Consider the following 27,971-nt stretch of genomic DNA (forward strand, 5'->3'; position numbering starts at 1 on the left):
TCACCATCCTTTGACTCTGGAAGACCCGGCGGTCTAGCATTCATCCCTCTGGTCACCCAGTAATACTGAGATCATACTCTAAAAGCACAGGCTTAAGAATAAATTAGATTTTTTTAAAATGAATAAATTAGATTAACTTTCTTTTATTTCTTAACTAAAAGTTAAAATTTTGAGCATTGGACATTTTTTTTTTTTAATTTCCTTTTTCAACTACAGCTTACATTCAATATTTTGTATTAGTTTCAGGTGTACAGTATAGTGGTTAGACAAGAAATGTTTTGTGTGTGTTTTTGTTTTTGTTTGTTTGTTTGTTTTAAAGAGAACGCTGGCCTGCAACCAGTTTATTTGAAATGTTTGCAAACGAGTGTAGGGAGATGGCAGAATGAATGATTTTAGGGCTCAGCGGGGGGAAAGGGCAGGACAGGGAGCAGGGAAGCACCTGGGGGTGAAGGGCTTTAAGCCTGGCTGGCAAAAGGGAAGGAAAGTGGTGATGGGCACCACAGAGCAACAGAAGAGTCTAGACGAGCTAGGTGATAATAATAACAGAAAGTATAAATTGCTCCATTACTTAAACACTTCCTATTTACCAGGCAGTCTGCAAGGGGTAAGCACAGGTAAATGGTAGCTGCTGCTGTCATTGCCACCAAGCATTTTATGTCATCTTATTGAATCCTCCCAATAATCCCATGAGGTACCATCACCCCTACTTTGCACACGAAAAAACTGAGGTCAGAGTAGATCTGCCCAAACAGGCAGCAGTGACAACCAGAGTCTTTGGTACAAGGCAGCCTGTCTCCAGGAGCCTCATGCCCTCCTTGTGAGCAGTGCAGCGCCTCCGAGCAGGCTATGCTGCCCCCAAAGAGTTGTGGGAGCGAACACGGGCTTCTCTTCACACAACCCTTGTCTAACTGATGGAACTGGGAGGTTTAGGTATACGTAAAAGAAGGCCTGACTCCATATGACCAGGGATGCACAGTTCCTTGTCACCCACACCGAGTGAGCTTTGCTTTGCCTCTCCACTGTCTTCCAGGGGGGGAGACAAACACCGATGTTTTGTTTTCCAGGCTTCTGACAAACTATTCCTAGCTCATTTGATGGTTTTTATTTAGAAAACAGGAAAATGAATATGCTACACTCCAGCAAACCACTCACACCATTAGTTAGTTACTCAGGCTCTCTGTGCCTTGGTGTTCTCATCTCTAAAATGGGAGTAACTGCACCCACATTGAAGGGCAGAGGTGTTGAGCAATGAGACAATCCATGGTAAAGTGCTTATCACAGTGCCTGGCACAAGGTAAACACTGACTAAGTGCTGGCAACTAGCATCACTGTTGTTGTTGTCATCGTTGTCGTCGTCCTCCTCCTTTTCCTCCTCTCTTCACATCATCATCAGCAATGTAGCAACCCTGACCACTCTGAAACTCGGGCACTGTGGATGGGTTAACAAAGCATTTGAATGAGCACTTCTACAATCCTCCACTTAGATTATTCTCTCAATAGTTAAATCCCATCCATTCTTCCTAATCCCAACTCAAGTTCTACCTCTTCCATCAAGCCTTCCCCCAAAGACTTCCTTTCCCCAATGGAAAGGGGCCTCAAAGAATGAATTTAGTATTTCCCTCTGTGTTTTTCTCATGACTTCTATTCATCTTATTTTGTTGGAAAACCAATCAAGGTGTTGAGAGTAGGAATAAAAGAAGGGGCTAGGCAAGTAATCCAAGAGAAAGTCAATATGCTAAAGACTTGATCAGAAATCCTGGATTTTTGTTTTTGCCTGAGACACTGTTTAATTCAAAAAAGTGTGAAAGATAAGATCTAAATGCCACACGTGGCTTACTACTGGGCTACTATTAAACTAAAAGAAATTGTTAGTGCCACCTGTTGGTGAGAAAGTATTATGAAAAATAAGTGCTTGGAAGGATTGTTCTCAGTCTATTGAGATCTTGCTTCCAGGCATGTCCTGTTTGGCTCAAACACATTCTCATTAAAAAAAAAAAAAAAAAGTGCTTTATTTTCATAACCCAGATTAAGAAACCATTAGAAAACTATTCCACGTGGAGGGGCCGCTAGGATAGTGGATTTTGACATCTCTTTAAAATGAAGCAGCCAGGCCCTGGCCGGTTTGGCTCAGTGGTTAGAGCATCAGCCTGCGGTCTGGAGAGACCCGGGTTCGGTTTCTGCTAAGGGCACGTATCTTGGTTGCAGTTTGTCCCCGGCCCTGGTTGGGTCGTGCGGGTGGCAGCCACTCGATGTGTCCCTTTCACATCGATGTTTCTCTCTCTCTCTCTCTCTCCCTCCCACTCTATCTGAACAAAATATCGAAAAATGTCCTCAGGTGAGGATAAAAAAAAATAAAAATAAAAATAAAATGAAGCAGCCAGTGGCCTGGACCTGCAGAGCCAGCCACAGCAAGAAGGACTCCAGGGATGGGGCCTCAGACCCACAGGGGTGCCAAGTAAGCATAAGATTAAACTGTTTTAGAAAAACAAGGTCCTCCAGTCATGGCATTTACTCAAGCTGGGGAAAGAACTGCTACACATGATACTGTATAACACAGAATGAGTGAAAATGCACAGACAACTTCTTCCAAAACCCACACTCATTCTACCGAGAAATCCAGTAGACTAGAAGAAGCTAGAACACGTATGACAAGTACAATGACTCCCAAGGTGAAAATTAATTTGAGTGGATGGGATTCAACAGTTTTGTGATGATTTTAACCTAGACCCTATTGGTAACAGTGTATCATCATAAGTGTGGAAATTCAGGGCAGCTACTCAATGTGAATTTAGCCAACAACAACAAAAACAAGGATGAGCGTAGTGGCGGAATTTGAAGAAGAGCCCATGATAAGGCTAGGGTGGTAGTTCAGCTCTTTTGCCAAGATTAGAACAAGGGTTTAAGGACACAATAAACTTCAAAGATTTTTATCATTTCACCTTACCTTTGCTAAGAACCTGAGCAAAAAAGTTGAGATTTAGAAATACTACACTTTAGTTCTAAGGGTTAAAATTTTAGATCTTTGGAACAATTTTTTTTTTTTTAGAGTGGGAGGGAGAGAGAGGAAGAGAGAAGGAGAGAGAAACATCGACGTGAAAGGGACACATTGAGTGGCTGCCACCAGCACGACCAACCAGGGCCGGGGGACAAACTGCAACCGAAGTACGTGCCCTTAGTGGGAACCAAACCCGGGTCACTCTGGACCACAAGCTGACGCTCTAACTGCTGAGCCAAACCGGCCAGGGCTAGAACAATTTTTTGATTGGACCATCACACAGGCTCAATCCCAAAGGACATTTGGAACCTTCTGCTAGATTTTAGAAATAAGACTGCAGATGATATGTCTATCTGCAATGAAGAGGGAACATGGATCGCTCTTCTGATTTTGCAGAATATGAATGGCCAGAAGTCACAGGTGGAAAGCACAGCACTTCTTAAGCATAAAACTTCAGATGGATTAAGATTATAAACGAATTGCATCCTATGAAGAAGGCATTTTGGTCAGTTTCTTTGTACATTTGTCAATGATGGACCTGCAGCAGAAGTCATCCTTGACCAGTCGTAAAATAACCTCTTTATTCTGCTTAAGAAATATGGTGGCAAACTTTATAGACACCATAAGAAATTTCTGAGAAATTGGCTGCAATGGAATATTTGGAGATAGATTATCATAGATGCTATTTTTTGTAATTTTTATTTATTTTTAAATATGTTTTTATTGATTTTTTTGAGAGAGAGGAACGGAGAGATAGAAACATTGATTGGCTGCCTCCTGCACATCCCCTACTGGGGATCGAGTCTGCAACCTGGGCATGTGCCCTGACTGGGAATTGAACTAGGACCTCTGAGTCCATGGGAGGACGCTCAACCCACTGAGCCACACCAGCCAGACTATAGGTGTTATTTTTAACAAAAAAGTAACAGAAACCACTTTGCCAGACTGCAGAATATGCTATAATTCATAATTTAAGTAGAGTCCCAGCAGTCACCAAAACTGCTGAATTTTATTTTCATTGTGCTATCAAATAGGATATTGTATTCATACACATCAAAGGGTGTTAAAAATGTGCCCTAGAGCCTGGCTCATGTGGCTCAGTGGATTGAGCATCCTCCCATAGACTGAGAGGTCCTAGTTCGATTCTTGGTCAGGGCACATGCCCAGGTTGTGAGCTCAGTCCCCAGTGGGGCACATGCAGGAGATAGCCAATCGATGTTTCTCTCACATCAATGTGTTTATCTCTCCCTTCCTCTCTTTCTCTAAAAAAAAAAAAATCAATGAAAACATATATATTCTTTAAATATGCCCTAGAGAAGATGATCATGTTACAGATACTAACATTTTTAAATTTTGGTGCTAGTAATTTAAGATTTGTACATTTAAAAAAATTATCAACTACTAAGGTTTACCAGATCTACTCTTGGTTTAATTTTCTCTTGCGATTCTACTAAAGATTATTTTATGGTTTTGTTTTTTTTTAATCCTCACCTGAGGACACTTTTTGCATTCATAGACCAAGAGGAAGAGAGAGAGAGAGAGAGAGAGAGAGAGAGAGAGAGAGAGAAACATCGATGTAAGAGATTCACATTGACTGGCTGCCACCCACATGACCCCAACGGGGCTGGGGACAAAATGCAACCAAGGTACGTGCCCTTAGTGGGAACCAAACCTGGGTCTGTTTGGACCGCAGGCTGATGCTCTAACTGCTGAGCCAAACTGGCCAGGGCCATTTTATAGTTTTTAACACACCATTATAGTGTGCACACTGATGGCCACATGAAGTGTGCAATTTCAGAAAAATTTTTTAAAGCTGTTTATAGGTCAGTGAGACATTTTTATTTCTAGTAATATTTAAACTTCCTAAGAAGTTTCTTATAGTATGTTATATATATATATATATATATATATATATATATATAATTACATTTAAAAAGGCATTTTTCATGAAAAATAATTTCTATAAGTGACAAATTATAAATTTAAATATGAAGTAGATTTTTTTTTAACCATCTATGATATCTATACTGTCTGGCATCTAGCCCAATGTACAAATTATAACTTTTGAAGCTAAAAAGTGCACTATATAATAAAGCCAAGATTTTTGTAGATATAAGCAAGATTATTCTAAAATGTATATGTAAAGACAAAGTAACGGAAATAGCTAATTTCTGAAAAAGAAGAAAGTGGGAGGAATCAGTCTATCCAATGCCAAAACTTATTATACAGCTATGGCAATCAAGATTGTGTGTTAGTGATGGAAGGATACATGTAGATCAATGGGATGACATACAGACACCAGAATAGAGTCACATAAATAAATCCAACCGATTTGTGACAAAGTTGCAAAAGCAATTCAGTGGAGGAAGGAACTTTTTTAACAGACAGTGCTGGAGCAATTAGACAACCATGTCAGCCTAAATCTCAATCTCATACAAAAATGATCTCATAATATAATGGATTTAAGTGTAAAATATAAAACTTTTAGGAATAAACAGAAGAAAATCTCTAGAATCTAGGACTAGGCAAAGTGTTCTTAGACTTGACATCAGAAGCACAATTCACAAAAGATCGATAAATTGCACTTCATTGTTGCTGTTTTTATGGGTGCGTAGGTGGGAATGCACAGCCTTTCATTTCCTTACTATTTGAGGGAATTTCCCCTTTCGTATGAGTTTAGGGGAAAGACAGGGTCCTAAATCTCCTAATGGAAGCAGAAAGGGACCAGACATTCCCAACCACTACCCAATAACAGGGTGCTGGACATGTGACCTAGTCTCAGCCCATAGGAGACGTCAGCCTGAAACTTTATGAATCTGGAGATAGTGACTCAAGGAATGGACAGTCTCAGATTTTCCACTGAGGTGGTAGGAACTCTTCCTCTGGAGTAACCTGGATTTGTCCTCTGCCGCCAGCCTCTCTTGGGTCTTGCTCACTTCTGAAGCCCCATTCTCCAGCTTTTCCATCTATTCTGCGAAGTGCCCGATATCTTCCCTATAAATTGCCTTTCTGCTTAAGTTAGCCCACGCTATTTTCTGTTGTTTGCAACCACGAACCCTTATGTGTGGTTATCAAATTTATCCTACAACACAGCGTCTTAAAATCACTCGTTCCTAGGCAGGTCTAACAAAGAGATGCTTGCAGTTGCCATCCTGGGGTTTCTCCTGCCTCCAGCATCAAAGCCTCCCTCAACCTGCTGTCCCTTTTCAAGCGGTTGGACCCTGAGCAAATCAGTCCTCTGGATCTTAATTGCATCGTATGCCTCCTAATTCAGAGGTGAATTTAATTTTTTTATTATAAAAGTAATACATTCACTCTGGCCAGTTTTGCTCAGCAGTTAGAGCGATAGCTTCATACCAAAGAGTCTCGGGTTTGATTCTGGGCAAGAGCATGTACTTCAGTTGTGGTTCGATCCTGGCCCGAGTCAGGTCGTGCGGAAGGCAGCCAATCAGTGTGACTCTCACATTGATGTTTTTCTCTGTCTCTGTCTCTCCTTCCCTGCTACTCTATCTGATAAGTAGAAAAAAACCTCGGGTGGGGAATAAAATAGAAAAAAGTAATACATTCAAGAGATTTTTAAATTTACATCAGTGCTGAAGAATATGAAGCTTAAAGCAAAAAAAAAAGCAACCCTTCCCATTTTTCCCAGCTCATTCTCCAGAAAGAAACACTATTAAATTTCTTATGATTAAAAATGTTTTGATGTTGGACACTTTGATGCCAGGCTCCCCTTATCCAGACCCTTCTTTACTTTAAAAATACTACCCTCAAGTGATCAGGAACAAAAATGATCCAAGTGAAACCTTAGCTAAAAAAACTGCCATATGGTAAAGCCGATAGAAGTAAAATGATCAAAATTCTAGCCACTGTGTTGAAATGACCCACATCATCAGTTCATGGCAACTTCATAAGACCACTCCCAAGAATTTTAAGTAAAGATTGGTGCCCAATTCCTATCTTACAGGCCAGATTAACAGGGTGACTGACAATTTACCAGTACACATACCTTAGAAGCAATAGGATTTTAATCAAACTCTTACATACCTTAAAAATCCCAAACACTACCTGGGTCTCTACTTTTATAAGCTTAAAATAAAGCCCCCTCAACATGTCATTCTCCGATATTCTTACCAATCTGTATCTAATTTGATAGAAGCCAAATTCTACATTTAACCTTTGAATTATGGTCAAGAAACATCTGGATAAATCCAGTGGTTCTAAACTTTCTGATACCTGAAGACTACCTTAAAGCAGTGGTTCTCAAACTGGAGATCCCCAAACCATAGCATCAGCATCACCGGGGAGTAATTAGAAATGCAGACTCTCGGCTGTTCCTGCCCAGTGCTGCTAAATCAGAAATTTCAGGGATGCAGGCAAGTGTGAGGACCGCTGCTTAAGAGCCTTACAAACTGCAAACATCGAATTATACTTTGGAGAGTTAAGGAAATTGGGGGAGGCAAGACCCTTCTAGCCATTGCCTTCCCCCAAAGTGGCCCTTCATTCTTCTCCCTCTTTCTCTTCTTCCTGGCATTCTGAGTGTTTCTTTGGAAAATCAGTCCCTAATCAAAGGTCTCCGATATCTGGCCTCTCAGAGCTCTGTAGGGGAGGGTTCTGAAGATGCTCTAGGCTCAGTAGGAAAGCATATCAGGGATGATCAGGGATGTCAACCGTTTTAGAATCAGGAAAGGAGACAGAGATGGCGATTATTAGAGGTTTGACTCACTACTCTAAACGATGCCTGTGACCTGTGGTGGCCTCCAAGGCCAGTTTCAGAATTCACTCCCCTTTGGTGTTCTTCCAGGTCAATTCACTCTGCAACCCAAAGGTGCACATGAGAATCACCTGGGGAACTGTGATGCCTGGGCTCCCACCATCCAAGGAGATCCCCATGTAACTAGGTTGTGGGGTGGGGAGGGCATCAGCATTCTTCAAGTCTCCCCACATAATTCTAATATGCAGCCTGGACTGAGAACCTGCAACACCCATGGTTTTCAGTGTGGTGGCCAAACAGCAGGTCAGCATCACCTGGGAATCTGTTAGAAATGCAAATTCGCAGGCCCCATCCCAGACCTCTGAATCAGAAGCTCTGGATGAGGGTTTAGTAATTTAACACATGCACCCCACCCCCACCCCCACCCCCACCCCTTGCCGCGATTCTCATGCAGTCAAGTTTGAGAGTCACCCATGGTGCTCACACCTTCCTTTAAGAACCTTCCTGGGAGGAGATTCTGGGCAAGCAAAGGCCAGGTCTATTTACATTCACGATTACAGTTTGCAAAGATAAAAAGCAGCTTCCTCCCTCTTATAAACCAAGTAGGCTAATAATAATTTTAGATCATCTTTCCTTTTAGATATCCTTGGAAGGTGTTAATCACTGTTTCTGTCTGCCTTAAATATTGCATTATATATAATTCTAGCCAAGTAATTCCTGGAGTGTTTGTGAGCTGCTGAATGCATTTAAGAGTGTCAGTGTCATGAGAAACAAACAGAAGCAACCATGCTGGGCACAATAGGAAATTAAAAGGTAATTAAATATTGTTTGGTTATGTTCTCAATTAAATCTCAATCAAACCATAACATACCATTCCCTTTCTTGCTGAATAAGAGAGAAACCTACATCACCACAAAGGAGGAAGCCACATAACAGAGCTTTATAGCGCTCATGTATTCTGGGTTCTAACTGTTCCCTTGAGGGATGGAATTCCCTCCCAGGAAAATAACCCACTGAAGAGAAAGGCCCTGTGATGGTCTGTATCTAGGCAGGAACTATCAGAGGAGGAGAGAAAAAAGAGAAGCTTTCTGTGAGCATAACATGGACCACACCGAACTGGAAGACAGAACACGGGAGGAAGGGTCCAGCAGCTGGAGGCAGAGGTGTTAGGGCCACGCGCAGAAACACTCAGGTTCATGCTTGAAAAATTGCACTTCTCCTACTTAGGCCTTTTAGAATCAGAAAGTGGAATCCACTTGATGCTTTTTTTTTTGGTTGTACAAGCCCCTAGTGGGAACTGAACCCGGGACTCTCTGCTCCGTAGGCCGACGCTCTACCGCTGAGCCAAACTGGCCAGGGCGGAATGCACTTGATGTTAAACACTATTTCATCCTATAGAACTTGAACTGAGCATGGCTTCTTTGTCCTTTGCTGCGAGAGCCTGCTTCAGTTTACTTGTGAGTCCTGCATTGCTGCTCAGGAACACGGAGGTGGCATGCCTCCACCCCCAGGGCAAGCTTCAAAGCCACTATTATCATGCCATCAGCTGATGGAGAAACTTCAGGAGAACCAGGGTGCAAATCAATCTGTAAAGCATGTTACCATGCATTTAATTGTGTTCATGACATGTATGTTCTCCACAATAAAAAATAACATTTTAATTGTATAAATAACATGTATCACAGCTAAAAAAATTTTTTTTTTGCAATCTAAAACAGCATAAAAACCAAAAGTAAAACCGCCTGGTCCTGGCCAGTTTTGCTCAGCGGTTAGAGCGTCAGCCTGCGGTCCAGAAAGACCGGGTTCGGTTCCTGCTAAGGGCACGTACCTTGGTTGCAGTTTGTCCCCAGCCCTGGTTCGGTCGTGTGGGTGGCAAACACTCGATATGTCCCTTTCATGTCGATGTTTCTCTCTCTCTTCCTCTCTCCCTTCCACTCTATCGGAACAAAAAATGGAAAAATGTCATCAGGTGAGGATTAAAAAAAAGGTAAAACTACCTGAAATTCTACCACCTAGAGATAACTATTTGAGTGCCTGTCCTTTCTTTTTTATTTATTTATTTATTTATTTATTTATCCTCATCCGAGGACATTTTTCCATTTTCTGTACAGACAGAGTGGGAGGGAGAGAGAGGAAGAGAGAGAGAGGGAAACATCAATGTGAAAGGGACACATCTAGTGGCTGCCACTCGCACGACCAACCAGGGCCGGGGACAAACTGCAACCGAGGTACATGCCCTTAGCGGGAACTGAACCCGGGTCTCTCCGGACCGCAGGCGGACGCTCTAACCGCTGAGCCAAACCGGCCAGGGCTGTCCTTTCTTATATACCTCCTTCCACCTATGCCTCTGCATAAGTGTGTAAACAGCATGGCAGTTTCCCAAAATATTAAACAGAGATTTATCATATATCCAACAATTTCACATCTGGGTACATACTCAAAAGAATTGAAAGCAGAGACTCAAACAGGTATTTGTACACCCGTGTTCATAGCAGTATTATTCATGACAGCCAAAAGGTTAAAATGTCCACCGATGAATGAATGAATAAACAAAATGTGGCACATGCATACAATGGGATACTACTCCGCCTTAAAAATGAAGAAAATTCTGCCCAGCCAGTGTGGTTCACTGGTGGTGCACCAGGAGGTCACCAGTTCAATTCCCGGTCAGAGCACATGCCCAGGTTGTGGGTCCATTCTCCAGCGGGAGGCATGCAGGAGGCGGCCAATCGATGTTCTCTCTCATTGATGTTGCTAACTCTCTCTCCTTCTCCCTAAATCAATAAAGAAAAAAGTATTTTTAAAAAATGAAGATAATTCTGACACATGCTACCACTTGGATGAACCTTGAAGACATTATGCTAAGTGAAATAAGCCAGACACAAAAGGACAAATATTGTATGATTTCACTTATATCATGCCCCCAGAATAGTCAAATTAATAGAGACAGAAAGTAGAATTGTAGTTGCCAGGAGCTGGGGAAAGGGGAAAATGAGGACTTATTGTTTAATGGGGGCAGAGCTTCGATTAGGGAAGATGAAGTTCTGGAGAAGGATGGTAGTGATGGTTGCACAACAAAGTGAATGTACTAAACACCACTGAACTGTCCACTTAGAAATGGCTGACAAACCTCTGAAGAGGGGAATGGGGAGAGGGAAGAGATAAACCACAGAACTTATACGCATGTGTGCATAACCATGGACACAGACAATAATGCTGGGGGGGCGGGATTTGGAGGAGGGTGTCATTGGGGGAAAAAGGAGAAACATCTGTTACAAAAATTTTTAAAAAAGAAAAACTAAAAAATATATATGCATCAACTTAAAAAATAAAATAAAATTTTAAATAAAATAAATAAAAATAGTGGTAAATTTTGTGTTATGTATATTTTACAATAAAATAATTTTAGAGTTGAAAAATGTTACTAATGCCACTTTTGAAAAGTTACACCATATTTATCTTTTAATTTTCATAAAATAACAAGGAAAGGAAATATATTTAGATTCAAAACTTTTTTGGTAACCAGAGTCAGAACTCTACAGACACACTGACCAACTCCAACCAGTCAGGTCATGAAAACAACCAGAAATGGTCCTTTGATGATAATTGTGACTGCACCCTCTATTTTGTGAGTATAACTCAGTGGCTGACGTGGTACACTAAATTCTTCCTCTGTGCAGAGTAGTCAAGATAATTTGTGTTTCTTTTTACAATAAATATGAAACCTACATCAGTCCCTTAGATGTAAGTGGACGCTAGCCACCAGTAAATCATGGTGAATTAACCAACATAGAGTTAGCCCTGTGGTAGACAAATGATAAGACCTGGAATACAGAATAATTATAAGACCTGGAATTTATAATCCAGTTGTGGAGAGATTAGCAAAAATAAACCAAGACATAGTTGTAACAGCTAAAAGTAAAATCACTCACATATAGAACATGTGGCACATCCATTCCTCTTGTCCCCAAATTTTAGAATCAAATCACCCCACTCAATGGAAGCATGGCTCCTATATTTTTCCAACAAATAAGGCATTGCCCTGGCCGTTATGGCTCATAGTTGAGTGTTGTCCCATGAACCAAGAGGTCACTGGTTTGATTCCTGGGCTCATGCCTAGGTTTCAGGCTTGATCCCCATTGGGGGTTGTGCAGGCAGCAGCCAATTGACATTTCTCTTTCATCATTCTTTCTCTCTCCCTCTCCCTTCCTCTCTCTCTCAAAAAAAAAAAAAAAAAAAAAAAAAAAAAAAATCAATAAAAACACATAAAAAAGAATAAGGTATTTCCTTATCTGTCATAGCATTCTCAGTTCAGGACCAGAAATATCCTTCATCTAAGCCTCGACAGCCCATCACTCTCCTGGAAATGGGTGTTCTCTGGACTGCCAGGAACAACATCCTGATAGAGATCTCTTCCCCTCCTGCAAGGCTGAGATGGGTTATTGAATCCTACTGCTGATCATATGAATGAGAGTAGGACAGAGAAAGAACATCAGGTATACTGAGGGAAGCAACCCTGAAACTTCTGAGATAGTGGTCCTCAACCTTGTCTGCACGTTGGAATCAGTATTTCTTTAAAGAAACACTCCTGCCTGGACCCCTCACTCCTGTCTTTCCCCATTGAGATTATGATTGAATCTGGAATTGTGATCTTGGACATCAGAATTTTTATAAACTCACCATGTGAGTCTAATTTCCAGACAGGGTTGGGAACCATTGCTTTAAGGGAAGGCAAGCTTCCTCATCCTCAGGTCAGCCTCTGGGGACTCTGGCTGGGACCTCAATTTACTGCAAGGGCTAATGACCTAAGGGTTCATCTTACAAAATTGCTCTTCACTATGACACTAAAGATGTTATCCTATTCCATCACTAGAGGGCAAAGTTTCTTCATTTTCAACATTTAATAAAGTATTGTCTAAGGTTAAGAATTCAATCAGGTTCCTCTCATACTTAAAAAAAAAAAAAAAAAAAAAAAGCTGAATGATGACAGGTTAATGAAAGTATACTAAAGCCTGATTTTCATGAATGTCAGTTTCCTTCCTAGTCATGCAATGAGGGTTTGAGAGGCTGTTGTTAAAAGAGCTCCATGTCCGTCCTTCGCCACATGCTCTCTTCCTAAATGGTTTGTGCCTTAGAGGGGATTCTGTTTTTACAAAGTGCATGGCTGTGTGTGCTGTGTGGCCGAGTTACCACACAGGAGGTAGAGCTTGATTATGTCTGATTAAGATCTGATTAGTTCCTCTTTCAGAAAGTGAGACAGTAAATGTCTCAGTTTTTAAATTATTTTATTTTTTTTATCTTCAAATCAAAATTCTGGCCCTGGCTTAGGAGCTCAGTTGGTTAGAGCATTGTCCTGATATGCAAAGGTTTTGGGTTCGATCCCTGGTCAGGGCATGTACAACAATCAACCAGTGAATGCATTCATAAGTGGAACAACAAAGCAATGTTTCTCTCTCTCTCTCCTCTCTCTTTTTCTCTCTCTCTCAAATCAATAAATTTAAAAAAATGTAAAAATAAAATAGAAATTTTGCATTTCTAACAAGATCCTAGATGACGCCAATGTTGAGACTACCAGTGGAGAATTACACTTTGAGTAGTGGGAGGTAGAGAACTTGGGCCACATATTGACTCTTCTTCTGAAGATATTCTAAGATGTTAACTCACATACGGATAATATGTCTGTCTGTATTCCCATGAAGACAGAGAGATCACAAATGCAATGGATTCCAAATTGGCTGTATATCAGTGTCACTTGGTTGCTTTTTAATAATAAAGATATTTAGTCTCAACCTCTGAAGATTATGATCAGTAGGTCATAATTCCTGAGTGGGGCCAAGGAATTTGCTTGTTTGTTTTTAATATGTTGTGTTGTTGTTGTTGTTGTTGTTGTTCTGTTTTGTTTTTTGAGAGAGGAAAGGCGAAGGAGAGAGAGAAACACTGATGAGAGAGAACCACTGACCAGCTGCCTCCTGCATGCCCCTACTGGGGAATCAAGTTCAAAACCCAGGCATGTGCCCTGACCTGGAATCAAACCCACAGCCTCTCAGTGCATAGGATAACACTCAACCAACTGAGCCACATCGACCAGGGTAAAATTTTTATTTTTAACAAGTACCCAGGAGATGTTGCTAGAGCCCTCTGTGTTTGAAAATCACTGTTCTTCAAAGTTTTTACTTTGCAGACAAAAAATCGAAGGCCAGAAGAAGGGAAGGGAACCTTCAAAGTTAGTGACAGAACAAACCAGGATCCAGATTCTTCTGTATCTACTAGACTGAGACATTGCTGCTTTGTAGGAGTTAATGTGTGTGCTTGATTCGAATTTTTATACTACATCATTGATAGGTTTAGTAACTAGTTTCCAAAGATGGCCCACCATGAACCATGACTTTCAACACTCACACCCGTGTGTTGGCCCCTCCCATATTAAATCTGGGCTGGCCACTTGCTTTAACAGACAGAGTGCCTTGGAAGTGAGGTCGAGTCATAAGAGGTTTGCAGCTTCCACATCCTTCCACCTTGAAGCACTCTACCTTGAATCCTGACATCATTCCATGAGGGAGTTCAGGTGACCACATGGAGACGTCCACATAGAGAAGAACCAAGACCCAGGTCAATATCCTCAACTAACTTGTCTCAGCCAACAACCCATTACTAACTTGTCAGCTATGTGAATGGGGCCACTTTGGACTTTCTAGTCATCTACCCCCATGGAGCGGAACTGTCTACTCAACTCTCAGGATGATATATCTGTTGTTTCAAACCCCTACGTTTTAAGATGGGTATTATAGCCCAAGCAATAACTTAAATGACAGGAGAAGAAATCCCCTTACCTGTTAGGCTGTAAACAGATTTGGTCATAGCCTGTGAGCTCACACAAATCCTTCTCAAGCTCTCGGAAAATCTGCTGGTACCCTTGAGCTTGGTCCAAAGGCACAAAGGGGTGGATGTTTGCAAATTCACTCCATGTGATTGGCTAAAGAGCAAGAAAGGAGACAACATATGCATATACACATATTGTAACAGCATTAACAATATTAACTTTGATGACGACAACGATGATAAAAGCCTCATCTGACACAGTGCTTACTATGAGCCCGGCACTGATCTCCGCACTTTAAATATATTTCTTCATTTAACTCGCACCACAATCTTCCAAGGTAAGTTCTATTACTGTCTTCATTTTACAAATGGGTCCCAGGGTCCCAGAAAGGGAACTTGTGCAAAAATATAACCTCTTTTCTATCTTTTTAGGGACAGAAAGGCCTGAAACGATATTTATATTCATAAAACCCAATGAGTTGTTCCAAGTATGGTTGATTCAGACTCGTACATAGCATATATATATTATTGTCTCTTCATTAAGCAGAGTAAAACAACAGGAAAGCAAATGGGGGAAATCTTGCTGTCACAATATAAAATGATTTCCTTTGCCTGATGTGACTTGTCACATCAGAATCTAAAAGAAATAAGATAACGTTGCTAAACAGATCCTAGCCTAGGAGATGCTTACCAACCATCACAACAGGTTAAACAGATCTGTTGACACAAGAAAGAGATTAAAACCTCAAATCTCTATCCTACTGGCACTATGAATAGATTTCTAGAAAGAAGGCTTAAGGTTCTTCTGAGCTCAACAACCACAGATTGATTTAAAAATAAAAGGTTTTAATGTGGCAGGTTTAACAAAAGAGAGTGGGAGGGTAGGAAGGCATAAATACTATATAGTTAATTATTTTAATATTTAAAAGTAATTTGACTCCTAAATTTAAATGATCAGGTTGTGGTAAAATTGGGGTTTTTGCCAAGATTGTTGAATAGCAAGGTAAAGGATTATTGAAGGAGTTATTAAATCACAGTCCCAGTAGCAGTTTTTTCTAGTTATGTACAACCCAGAACAAGTTCCTTCTTAATAGAAGTGATCCACTTACTGTGAGTTCAGATGAACTGTTGAGCTTCATGGTACAGGACCCCTTTAAGAAGCACAGCCAAAATGTATCACATTAGTGACTACCTATGGTCCATATAATCAGCCATTCCATCTCCCCACATGGCCACCCTTTCATCCGTCTTGCAGCATATTAGATGTGGCCCAAAAAGGTGGGATCACAGTGGGGTTGGAAGGGGAAATAAAAGTAATAATTACCAGCCCTGGTTAGTTTTGCACAGTGGTTAGAGCGTTGGCCCTTGGGTATGTACCTAGTTTGCAGGTTTGAACCCCGGCCCTAAGTCAGGATTATGTGGGAGGCAACCAATTGATGTGTCTCTCTTATATTAATGTCTCTCTCTCTCCCTCTCCCTCCCGCCCTCCTTTCTACTCTATCTAAAAATCAATGGAAAAATATCCTTGGATGAGGATTAACAACAACAACAAAAAAGTAATAATTACCAGTGGAATCATGCTGTGAACAAGGGAAATGTCTTTATTTTCCAATTTTTTCATATATCGAACAATATTTGTTTCTGAGTGATAGCTGTGAACACAAAACACATGATTTGGGCCAATATAGTTACATAAGAGTCCACACACATCCTCCTGAAAGATCAGACACATTGATATCTACCTTCAACACCCAGATCACATTAGGGCATGCCAACATGCCAACAAACCTCAGAAGGAAGGGCACAGAACCCCACGAACCTCGGTGGATGGCCCAGGACAATGAGCAGAAGGTTGAGAAGAGGGTGTTGACTTCCTGGGTATGCTCCTCAGCCTGGCAACTCTGCATCTAAACTTCCCTCTTCCTGACACGTGGAATTAGGGGTTACAGTGCCAAGGGAGCAGGGCCAACAGGAAATAACGTGTGCTTTGTTCAAATCAGCAATGGGATCCTTACAATGACGATTTATTAGTGAGCCACAATAACCCAGCCATATCACATCGAAGTCAGAGGCCACTCTATTGTGTCCCCAAGGCACACCACACAATGCAAAAGTCACACTAGCCACACAAACCTGTTGAACACTTGATTTGTGAGGAAGGGGCTGGTTCTCTTGAAGGCAGTGGCTAGGATACCTCTTCGTTCCTCACCCATGCTTTCAGCAACCAGCTCCTGCATGGAAAGGCCACAGAAACTAAAAGGCAGGAATTGGGCCTAGAACCACTTGTGGACACCTAGGCCTCCGGTCAGCATGTCTTCTGACAGCATCAGAAATCCCCTAGGACACCCTGCCCACTCACTCACCACCTACCCCCCAGGCAGCTGGAATGGTATGTTGACAGGTGTCAGGAGTTACAAATTGTGGAACTTCTCCAGAACACTGTTTTTAAGTTCTGTTGACCTCAGCCACAGAAAATAAAGAAAGTGGTACAATTTTTACTGCAAACAAAGTTGACAGCTTCTGTGTGTTCCTTGAATAATAAAGCAAGTTCTAGTAAATTATTTTAAAAGGCTATCAAAAAGTTACCATGAAACACTCAGGTAAGTATTCTCACTTAACACTGCTCTTTTATCTTTGAGAAGAAGTCTAATAAAATACAAAGTGCCCAGACCATTTAATGGGGAAAAGAACAATCTCTTCAACAACTTGTGCTGAGAAAACTGGGTATACACATGCAAAACAATGAAGCTGGATCCTTACCTTACACCATATACAAAAAGTAACTCAAAATGGATTAAGGGCCTAAATTTAAAACCTAAACTTATAAAACTCTTGGAAGAAAACATAGGGGCAAATCTGTATGACCTTGGATTTGGCAATGGTTTCTTAAATACAACACCAAAAGCATGAGCAACAAAAAATAAAGTAGTCTCATTAAAATGAAAAACTTTTGCACATCGAAGACACTATCAAGAGAGTTAAGAGACAACCTACAGAAGGGGACACTATTTGCAAATCATATATCTAATAAGGGTTTAATATATAGAATACATAGTTAAATAGATGCTTGCTCCTTATTCTGCCCCGGGCTGGTGGTATGGCCATGTGGAGGTTTCAGTGGGCATTTGCTTCATAAACATTCCTCAAACATGTGGAATGAATAAATGTGATTAAATTGAGTGCAGAGTTCTAGAAGATGCTTATTTAGCCCCGTTTATTAATTAAAGTTTAAAAGAGAACAATGTGATACTTCTTTGAAGATTTACATTTGTTATCTGATGCTGAAGCCCTCTCTCCAAGAGGACACAGACAACAAGGACAGCAACATTCAACACTCTAGAACCTGTTTTTACTTGTTTAGTGAATACTGCCTTTCACTGAGTCATTCATCAAATATGTATTGAATGCTGCCTGTGCACCAGGCTGTGTAGTGTTGTGATTAACACCTGGCCACAGGTCTAAGTAACTACTGACTTTCTCTTTCATTCCCGTTCAATGGAATTGTAACCTTTCTCCTCACATGTCCCTGCCTAGCATAGTACCTGCACATATTAGGTCTTCAATAAATATCTGTTGAGTATGATAATTTTCCCAGAATCAACATAACCAAGATGTCAATGTCATGATAATTTTGATTAAATAGCATTAACAATCCTTCCAACTAGCCTGGATGCATGGTCCTAGCTAGGATGCACTCGACTGATCTCTATCAGCAGTCACAGTAGCAATGGACAGTGGCATAATTTTTAATAGCAGGCCATCCTATATCACACCTGGGCCCCCCTCCCTCACACTCAGGCCCACAAGAGGCAAACCATCTTTGACACTACCTCAGATTGTCATTATGAGAAATGTATGTTTTTATTTCACTTACTGCAGATGACTCACAGCCAAAGGTCCACAACAAGTCATCCAGATCTTTTTCATTGACTGTTTCATCAACAGAAATACCAAGCTACAGAAATAAAAACCAAAGAGAAAACGTCAGCTCTAAACACAAAGGATCAGTGGAGAAACCCAAGAGAGGTCAAAGGGGAAAAGGTGCTAGACAAAACTCCCAGTGTTCTAAAATATCAGGGTGGCCCCGGTGGGTGTAGCTCAGTCAGTTGAGCATCACCCCATGCACACGTGCCTGGGTCTCCAGTAGGGGGCATGCAGGAAGCAGAAGATCGATGGTTCTCTCTCATCGATGTTTCTCTCTCTCTCCCCCTCCCCCTTCCTCTGTCCCTAAAAAAATCAATAAAAATATATTTAAAAAAATAAAATAAAATTTTGGGTGCCAGTTGGTTACCAAATTAATCCGGAGAAGGGGACTTAGCCCAGCTTCAGACTTTTCACAGGGTTTATAGGTTTATAAGCCATTTCTGGATGCTAACACTCTGATGGTTGCAGGGTACTCTTATTGGTACTAGCTATGCTCACTTTTTTCTTCCCTTAACTTGCTTTATTACATCACTTATCATAGCCTTCACCTTGAAAAGTCATATTGTGAAGAGAGGAGTAAGATTCTGTGCCTAACATAAAACACAGAATCTTAAGGAAAGATGACAATGAAATACTCTTTGAAGGGTCACAAGCTTCCAAACTGGAAATGAAAATTACTTATATGAGAAAAAAAATACATTGTGCCCAAAGTTCTAATAGTAATATTTTTTAAATAAAGAGAAAAACTTTTAATGACAAAAGTCATAAAAATTTATTCAATATAATAGTCATGAAAATTTAGAGGATTTGTTAAAAAAAAAACTTGAAAGTGACTTACCGTGCCATCCTCAAAAAGCCGAAAATTGATTTGCCTCTGAGCAGCTCTGCCCAAAACCTCTTTCACGGAGCAGCCACACTGAACCTTCAAAGTGTCGAAGAACAAGTCGTGCTGGAGTTGATGCCCCGCTCGCTTGAGCCCTAGACAAGACAGGACATCCACCGGTCTCCAACACAGAAACCTGCTCCTCCGACACTGACATTTCCCAAAGAAATACAGAGGGAAATCCTACTACAACATAGTCAGTTCCTGCTCTACCCAGTATTAGTGGCTGCTTTTTAAAAAAGCAGTTTGGCTCAGCAGTAGAGTGTGGGCCCATGGACCAATGAGTTTTGGGTTCAGTTCAGGTCAAGGGCACATACCTCGGTTGCAGTTTGTCCCCCTGGTTGGGGTCGTGAGGCAGCCAGTCGATGTGGCTCTATCACATCGATATTTCTCTCTCTTTCTCTCTCCCTCCCTCCCACTCTATCTGATGTTAAATGGGGAAAAAACTACCCTCAGGTGAGGAATTAAAAATTTTTTAATTGTTTATTATAAAAATATTATATTAAAATTATAAACAATTTTTAATTAATTATTTATTACTGTGCTCTAGAAAATTGTAAAATGTATATAAAAAAGGAAGAAAAATCATCATAACAACCATCCAGAAATAATTAGTGGTTAAATTCTGATATATATTCCTCTTGAAGCTGCGTATGTGTGTGTGTGTGTGTGTGTGCATGTGTGTGTTTGATAGATCACATACATATATTTCTTTATCCTTTAAAAACTTTTTTTTTAAATCCCCTTCCGAGGATATTTTTCTGTTTATCTTCAGATAGAGTTGGAGGGAGAGAGAGTGAGAGAAAGGGAAACAATGACGTGAGAGGGACACATGGACTGGTTGACTCCTGCACGACCCTGACCAGGGCCTGGCACGAACCGCAACTGAGGTACATGCCCTTGACCAGAATCGAACCTGCAATTCTTTGGTCTGAGGGTTGATGCTCTACCGCTGAGCCAAACCAGCCAGGGCTAAAAACTTTTTAATAGCCCAGTCAGTGTGGCTGAGGGGATTGAGCGTCATTCCATGAACTGAGAGGTCCCAGTTCAATTCCTGGTCAGGACACATGCCCAGGTTTTGGGCTTGATCCCCAGTAGGGGGCTTGCAGGAGGCAGTCAATCTACATTTCTTTCTCACATCAATGTTTCTGTCTTTCTCTCTCTCGCTTCCTCTCTAAAAAATCAATAAAAACACATTTAAAAAATTTTTAATATATAGTGAACACTGCTTTTCTACAAATCAAAACCCATATCTTTTTTTTTTTTTAAATCCTCACCCGAGGACATTTTTCCATTTTTTGTTCAGATAGAGCGGGAGGGGGAGAGAGAGAGAGAAACATCGACATGAAAGGGACACATTGAGTGGCTGCCACCCACATGACCCAACCAGGGCCGGGGACAAACTGCAACCAAGGTACATGCCCTTAGCAGGAACCGAACCTGGGTCTCTCTGGACCATAGGCCAATGCTCTAACCGCTGAGCCAAACTGGCCAGGGCCATATCATTATTTTTAATGGCCGTATATGGTCAAACTTATAGGTGTACCATAATTTAACTAATTACTTTTTACTGGACATTTAGGCTATTTCTAAGATAGTGCTATTGTCAACAGTGTTTCAGTGCCTTTACTTCTCTATTTGATTATTTCTTTTGAATACATCCCTAGAAGTAGAATTTCTGGATTACATTATGGACAGATTTTAAAAGCCTTTGATGCAGCCCTGGCTGATTTGGCCTAGCAGTTAGAGCATTGGCCCTCGGACCAAAGGGTTACAGGTTCAATTCCCAGTCAAGGGCACATACCTGGGTTGTAGGTTTGATTCCTGGCCCTGGTGCGGGTTGTGTGGGAGGCAAACAATTGATGTGTCTCTCACATTGATATGTCTCTCTCTCTCTCTTTTCCTTTCTCCCTTCCACTCTAAGGAGCAATGGAGAAATATCCTCAGGTGAAGATCAAAATAAATAAATAAATAAAAAATAAAAGCTTTTGATGCATATTATTTAAGTGCCCTTATAAAAATCATACCAAGCCCTGGCTGGTTTGGCTCAGCAGTTAGAGCATAGGCCTGCGGTCCAGAGAGACGCGGGTTCGGTTCCCGCTAAGGGCACGTACCTCGGTTGCAGTTTGTCCCCAGCCCTGGTTGGTCATGCGGGTGGCAGCCACTCGATGTGTCCCTTTGATGTCCATGTTTCTCTCTCTCTCTCCCTCCCACTCTATCTGAACAAAAAAAGGAAAATTGTCCTCGGGTGAGGAAAAAAAAAATCATACCAATATCAGCATTCTTTTTAATCTTTGCCAATGTAATAAGAGAAAAAGTATTTTATTGTTTCTATTTACATTTATTTCAGTAATATTGAGGTTGAAATTATATATGTTCATTGACCATTTATTTGTGTACTTATTTCTTTTAAAGTTACATTTAATGTCCTTTGCCTGTTTTTCTCTCAGGGTACTCATCCTTCTTGTGTATGGGACGGGGGCAGCCAGTTTTTTATTTGACTTTTAATTCTGCATTACAGTATTGAACATACAGTGAGTTTTCAATTTCACTTGTAATGCCCAAAAGTGTTAAAAAAGATATCTGGCCCTGGCTGGTTTGGCTCAGCAGTTGGAGCTTTGACCCGCAGACCAAAGAGTCCCGGGTTTGGTTCCCGCTAGGGGCATGTACCAAAAAAAAAAAAAAAAAAAAGATATCTGACTCACCTTCAGACAAAATCAAAGTGGCATTGTGTACCCTCCTAGCAATATGCTCCAGCCCACGGGAACCATGGTAGATTGCAAACATGGCAGCCATGTTCGCCAAGAGAGCCTAAAATAACAAAGAGCATTTAAAGAATCATGTTCAACAATGTGATGGAACATACTTAGTAGAAGGGACTATTATGTTGACACCAGAATTGAAAACAGGGACAAAGCAAAATGATTAGATTTCCTGCATTCTCCATGATAGTTGGAGATCATTTATAACACATCTGAACACCTGAGGAGTAGATACGACATCAAAGACACCGTGGACTCACTATATTAAACATTCAAATGTGATCATTATAACAGGGTTCCATCCATGCAATATAATCATGTCACCCAGACATCCAGATACAAAATTTAATGTAGAAAGACACAATAAAGATCTCATTGGGAGACTTCTGGTCAAGATGGTAGTGTAGGTAAACGCAGTATTGAATCCTCCCATAACCACATCAAAGTTACAACTAAACTACAGAACAACCATCATTTAAAACCACCTAAATCAAGCTGAATGGAAGTCCTACAACTATAAAATTAAAGAAGAAGCCACATCGAGACTGGTAGGAGGGGCGGAGGTGTGATGGGCTGGACTCACACCCATGTGTGTCACATAAAAATTAGGAGGGATACCTTGGCTGGGAAGGTCCTCCCTGAGGACTGAGGGGTCTCTGTCCCACATCGGCACCCAGCTCAGGGTTCCAGTGCCAGGAGAGAAGTCCCCATCACTTCTGACTATAAAAACCAGCAGGAACTGAGGCTCAAGGAGACTGAGGCTGCTGGAGCCCCAGGTAGCTCCTCTTAAAAAGCCCGCTCATGGACTTACTTGGACTTGCACCCTCCAGGCTCCAGTGTGCGGAGCCAGCTTGAAAGGCACCAGAGACATATGGGGAAGAACTGAGTTGTTTGGCATTGGGGCGAGGGCTGGAAAGGCAGCTTTCCCCTGGACAGACATACTGTCATGACCTGGGCCCCAAGGCTAAGACAACTAGATTCCAGTCTTATCACTAGATTCCATTCTTATCAGGCCCACTGGTGACTAGGCAACTCCATCCTTATCTAGGCTGCTCATCTAAGGCAACTAAATGACTCCATTTTTATGGGTAGTGGACCAGCAGTGGACCTTCCTCGGTATTTTTCCAATAATAGGTTAATTACCCCTAGAAGTAAAGGAACTTTGCCTAAGGTTATAGTTGACCTACATGTTGGGATGTATCTTGCAGTTACTGAGTACCAGAAACTGAAAATCATGAGCCCAATGCTTATTTTGACTTCTGTAATCGCTGTCACACCCACTATTGTACTGGTCCCCTGAGGGGGAGCCAAAAGGGAATGTGGCTTCTGTCTTTAAAAGCAGATGAGTAAGAACAATTGGGGCTGTTGATCTGGGGAGACTATGCCTCCCCCCCAGCCCACTGGTGAATAAAGTGCTCCTTTTATTTATAATTCATCTGTGCGTCTCTGGTTGTTTTGCTGACACTTACAACAGTCAGAGGCCTTTGTTCCTTTGGTGAGCCCTTCCCTGGGGTGGCAAACAGCCACCATTTCTGAGATTCCAGCAACCTGGCTCACACTCTTTGCCCTGGTGATTCCCTGAGGCCCTGCCCTACCCAACTTTCAGGCCCACCAAAGCTGTTGACAATTACTTTACCATAGGATTGGCCTGTTTTGGATCCTGCTTCAGATTTTCCTATATTCTTTCAGACAAGCAACATCTGGTCTCAGCTAGCCCCATACCTCTCATTAAGTGGCCCCAGGCCTGGCACTAAAAGCAGCCAGCCTTGGTTCACAACTTGGCTTTTCCTGGGCATCTCCAAGCCCAGCACAAAAAGCAACCACCTGCAGATCACTTTGTAGCTTCTGCCTGGTGGCCCTGGGTAGAACACAGGTAGTAGCTGACCTGGCCCCAGAGCTAGCATACCCAGTGGACAGTTCAGAACACTGTGAAGCACCACTACCCAAACCCCTCCACAAGTGACACACTCAAGGAATGGACTCCGTGGGTACCAGAGCCTTGTTCTGTGTGGTGGGCCCCTGCACAGCTGATCATCCAAGGTAGTCAGAGGTCAGTGGATAGTGGGCACAGCCAGTCTTTGCAGCTGATCAGCCTGAGTAAAGCCCTCTCATTGACATGCCAACAGCAATCAAGACTCAATTACAACAGAAGGGTATAAAGTCCACATGAGGGGTGCACCTTGAGGGCCCAGCTGAGAGATCAGGGAGGCTCTGTCACTGGAATCTACAGGACACATACTATAACAGGCCACCCTAGGAAGCACAGAACACATAGCAACTCTACCTAATACATAGAAACAAACATAGGGAGGCAGCCAAAATGCGGAGACAAAGAAACCGGTCCCAAATGAAAGATCAGAACAAAACCCAAGGAAAAGAACTAAGTGACATGGAGATAAGCAACTTAACAGATGCAGAGTTCAAAACACTGCTGATAAGGATGGTCAATGAACTTAGTGAGGTCCTCAAGAGCATAAAAAAGGACCAGTCAGAAATGAAGGATGCATGGTCAGAAATGAAGGAGGCACTAACTAAAATAAAGAATAATTTATACAGATTCAATAGTAGAATAGGTAAAACCAAGAAGCAAATCATAGATTTGGAATATAAGAAAGCAAAAAACACCCAATCAGAACAGCAAAAAGAAAAGGGAATCCAAAAAAATGAGGATAGTGTAAGGAGCCTCTGGGACAACTTCAAGCATACCAACATTTGCATCTTGGGGGTGCCAGAAGAAGAGAGACAACGAGAAATTGAAAACCTATTTGAAACAATAATGACAGAAAACGTCCCTAACTTAGTGAAGGAAACAGACATACAAGTCCAGGAAGCACAGAGAGTCCCAAACCCTAAGAGGCCCACACCAAGACACATCATCATCAAAATGCAAAAGGTGCAAGACAAAGAAAGAATCTCCTCCTTATTTTTTTTATTTATTTTTTTTGTACAGATAGAGTGGGAGGGAGAGAGAGGAAGAGAGAGAGAGAGAGAAACATCGACGTGAAAGGGACACATCGAGTGGCTGCCACCCGCACGACCAACCAGGGCCGGGGACAAACTGCAACCGAGGTACGTGCCCTTAGCGGGAACCGAACCCGGGTCTCTCTGGACCGCAGGCCGACGCTCTAACCGCTGAGCCAAACCGGCCAGGGCGAAGAAAGAATCTTAAAAGCAGCAAGAGAAAAGCAGTTAGTTACCTACAAGGGAGTTTCCATAAGGCTGTCAGCTGATTTCTCAAAAGAAACTTTGCAGGCCAGAATGGAGTGACAAGAAATATTCAGAGTGATGAAAAGCAAGAACCTACAACCAAGATTACTCTATCCTGCAAAGCTATCATTTAGAATCAATGGCTATATAAAGAGTTTCCCAGACAAGAAAAAGCTAAAGGAGTTCATCACCACCAAACCATTATTATATGAAATGTTGAAGGGGCTTTTTCTTTTCTTTTTTTTTTGGTACGTGCCCCTAGCAGGAACCAAGCCCGGGACTCTCTGGTCTGCAGGCCAACGCTCCAACTACTGAGCCAAACTGGCCAGGGCTTGAAGGGTCTTCTTGAAGGAAAAGATAAAAAATATGAACAAACAAAATGGCAATAAATACATATCTATTGATAATTGAATCTACAAACAAAATGAACAAGCAGAACAGAAACATTCTCATAGATACAGAGAACATTTTGTTGGTTGCCAGATGGGAGGGGGGTTGGGGGAATGGGTGAAAAAGGTGAAGGGGCCCTGGCCGGTTTGGCTCAGCGGTTGGAGCGTCAGCCTGCGGTACAGAGAGACCCGGGTTCGGTTCCCGCTAAGGGCACATACCTCGGTTGCAGTTAGTCCCCGGCCCTGGTTGGTCGTGTGGGTGGCAGCCACTCGATGTGTCCCTTCACATTGATGTTTCTCTCTCTCTCTCTTCCTCTCTCTCCCTCCCGCTCTATCTGAACAAAAAGGGGAAAAATGTCCTCGGGTGAGGATAAAAAAAAAAGAAAGAAAAAGATGAAGGGATTAAGAAGCACAAATTGGTTGTTAGACTGACAAACCTCAAAGGAAAAGGGGGTGGGGGGGGAGAGATAAACAAAAGAACTTCTATGCATAACCAATGGATACAGACAACAGTGTGGGGAAAGGCAGGAGGGGGTCAGGAGTGGGGAGGAGGAGGTCAACAGGGGGAAAAAGGTGGAACATCTGTAATACATTCAACAATAAAGATAAGTTAAATAAATACATAAATACGTACATAAATAAATAAATGAATAAAATTTTTAAAAAAGACCTCAGTGGGAAAAAAGTGAGATCTAAGGATTTTATACTCAAATAGTTCTTCAAAGATAAAAGCAACAAAAGTTTTCAGAAGCAGAAAACACAATTCTCTTGAGGCCTTAAATAAAACAGTGGAGCTGAATTTAAAAAACCAAGAGATACATGGAGAATCTGTGGCAAAGAACTACCAAAGATGACAATGCAGAAGGCAGAGAAATAATACCATCATGAGTTGGCAGGAAATATATGAGAAAAGGAAAACCAGAACCTACTGGCTTATTCCCAGCCGACAGCAAGGTTACTTTACTTTGGATTGAGGTTTCATGAAATTATTTACACATAAATGTGTGCCCTAGTGAGACAGAAAACAGAAAGAAATGGCATTGGAATCTCTTGGAGATAAGGGGCATAGACAGTTCAGGGATGCTTCAGTGAGGGAGTCCCACAGGGGGAGCAAGGAAGGGACCACCAAGACAGTACCTTGGGCTGGGAAGGAAGATTAAAAAAAGATGGCAAGGGTCAGAAACTAAAATAAATATCAACTTGGGAGAAGTGATGGAGGCTCAACTCCTGCTGCTTCTCCTCTTAGCCCCATCCCTCACCTGTTTACTCACCTTAGATCCTGCCAATAAGCTGTCTTCCAACCACACAATTATTACCCTAGTAACTTGTCTAAACTCAAGACTCAGACTCCTCCTCTGCCTAGTCCAGTTGGTTCTCCCACAGCAGCTCCCTCCTCGCTGGTGCAGAACCATGGTCTCTCTGATGTTTCTAGCTTCATTAAAGTGACTTTTGTCCTAATGTACTAGGCCAGTAGTTCAAGGTCCACCTTCATGATCAATCACACCAGGGTAGGAAGGGGCACCACACAGAATACCCTCTACTCAACTGAGAAACACGCTGCTTTAAAGTTGGATATTGTTGCCCGGCCAGTGTGACTCAGTGGTTTAGTATTGACCCATGAATCTGGAGGTCGCCAGTTCGATTCCTGGTCAGGGTACATGCCTGGATTGTGGGATAAATCCCCAGTGGCAGGCACTCAGGAGGCGGCCAATCAATGTTCTCTCTCATCGATGTTTCTATCTCTCTTTCCCTCTCCCTTCCTCTCTCTCTAAAATCAATAAAGAAGCCCTGGCCGGTTTTGCTCAGTGGTTAGAGCGTCAGCCTGTGGTCCAGAGAGACCTGGGTTCTGTCCCCGCTGAGGGCACGTACCTTGGTTGCAGTGTGTCCCCAGCCCTGGTTGGTCGTGCGGGAGGCAGCCACTCGATGTGTCCCTTTCACATCGATGTTTCTCTCTCTTTCTCTCTCTTCCTCTTTTTCCCTCCCACTCTATCTGAACCAAAAATGGAAAAATGTCTTATATGCATGTTGCATAAACAATGGACATGGACAACAAAGCTGGGGACAGGGCAGGGAGGGAGGGGGAGAGAGGAATCAGTGGGGGAAAAAGGAGAAACACCTGTAACCAAAATTAATTAATAAAAAAATAAAAAATAAAATAAATAAAACCTAAAAAAGAAAAATGTCCTCAGATGAGGATTAAAAGAAAATAATAGTAAAATAAAATAAAATCAATAAAGAAAAAAAAATTTAAGTTGGATATTGTTCAATATCATATCGATTT

The 27,971-nt window shown here is 41.8% G+C and overlaps 1 protein-coding gene across 2 annotated transcripts in view; it reads right to left on the reverse strand.

Annotated features, from left to right (window-relative positions):
* Positions 1 to 27,971, reverse strand: part of GLDC (glycine decarboxylase) — a 99,227-nt gene that overhangs the window by 27,981 nt on the left and 43,275 nt on the right. For both annotated transcript variants that reach the window (XM_036261516.1, XM_036261515.1), the window contains exons 9-15: positions 22,038 to 22,143; positions 19,288 to 19,427; positions 18,400 to 18,480; positions 16,659 to 16,756; positions 16,093 to 16,177; positions 15,635 to 15,676; positions 14,537 to 14,679 (exon numbers count right to left, since the gene is read on the reverse strand). In XM_036261516.1, coding sequence (XP_036117409.1) covers positions 14,537 to 14,679; positions 15,635 to 15,676; positions 16,093 to 16,177; positions 16,659 to 16,756; positions 18,400 to 18,480; positions 19,288 to 19,427; positions 22,038 to 22,143 — 695 coding nt within the window. The remainder of the gene's footprint in view (positions 1 to 14,536; positions 14,680 to 15,634; positions 15,677 to 16,092; positions 16,178 to 16,658; positions 16,757 to 18,399; positions 18,481 to 19,287; positions 19,428 to 22,037; positions 22,144 to 27,971) is intronic.

The sequence above is a fragment of the Molossus molossus genome, unplaced genomic scaffold (genome assembly GCF_014108415.1).
Source record: "Molossus molossus isolate mMolMol1 unplaced genomic scaffold, mMolMol1.p scaffold_m16_p_14, whole genome shotgun sequence".
Taxonomy (NCBI): Eukaryota; Metazoa; Chordata; class Mammalia; order Chiroptera; family Molossidae; genus Molossus; species Molossus molossus.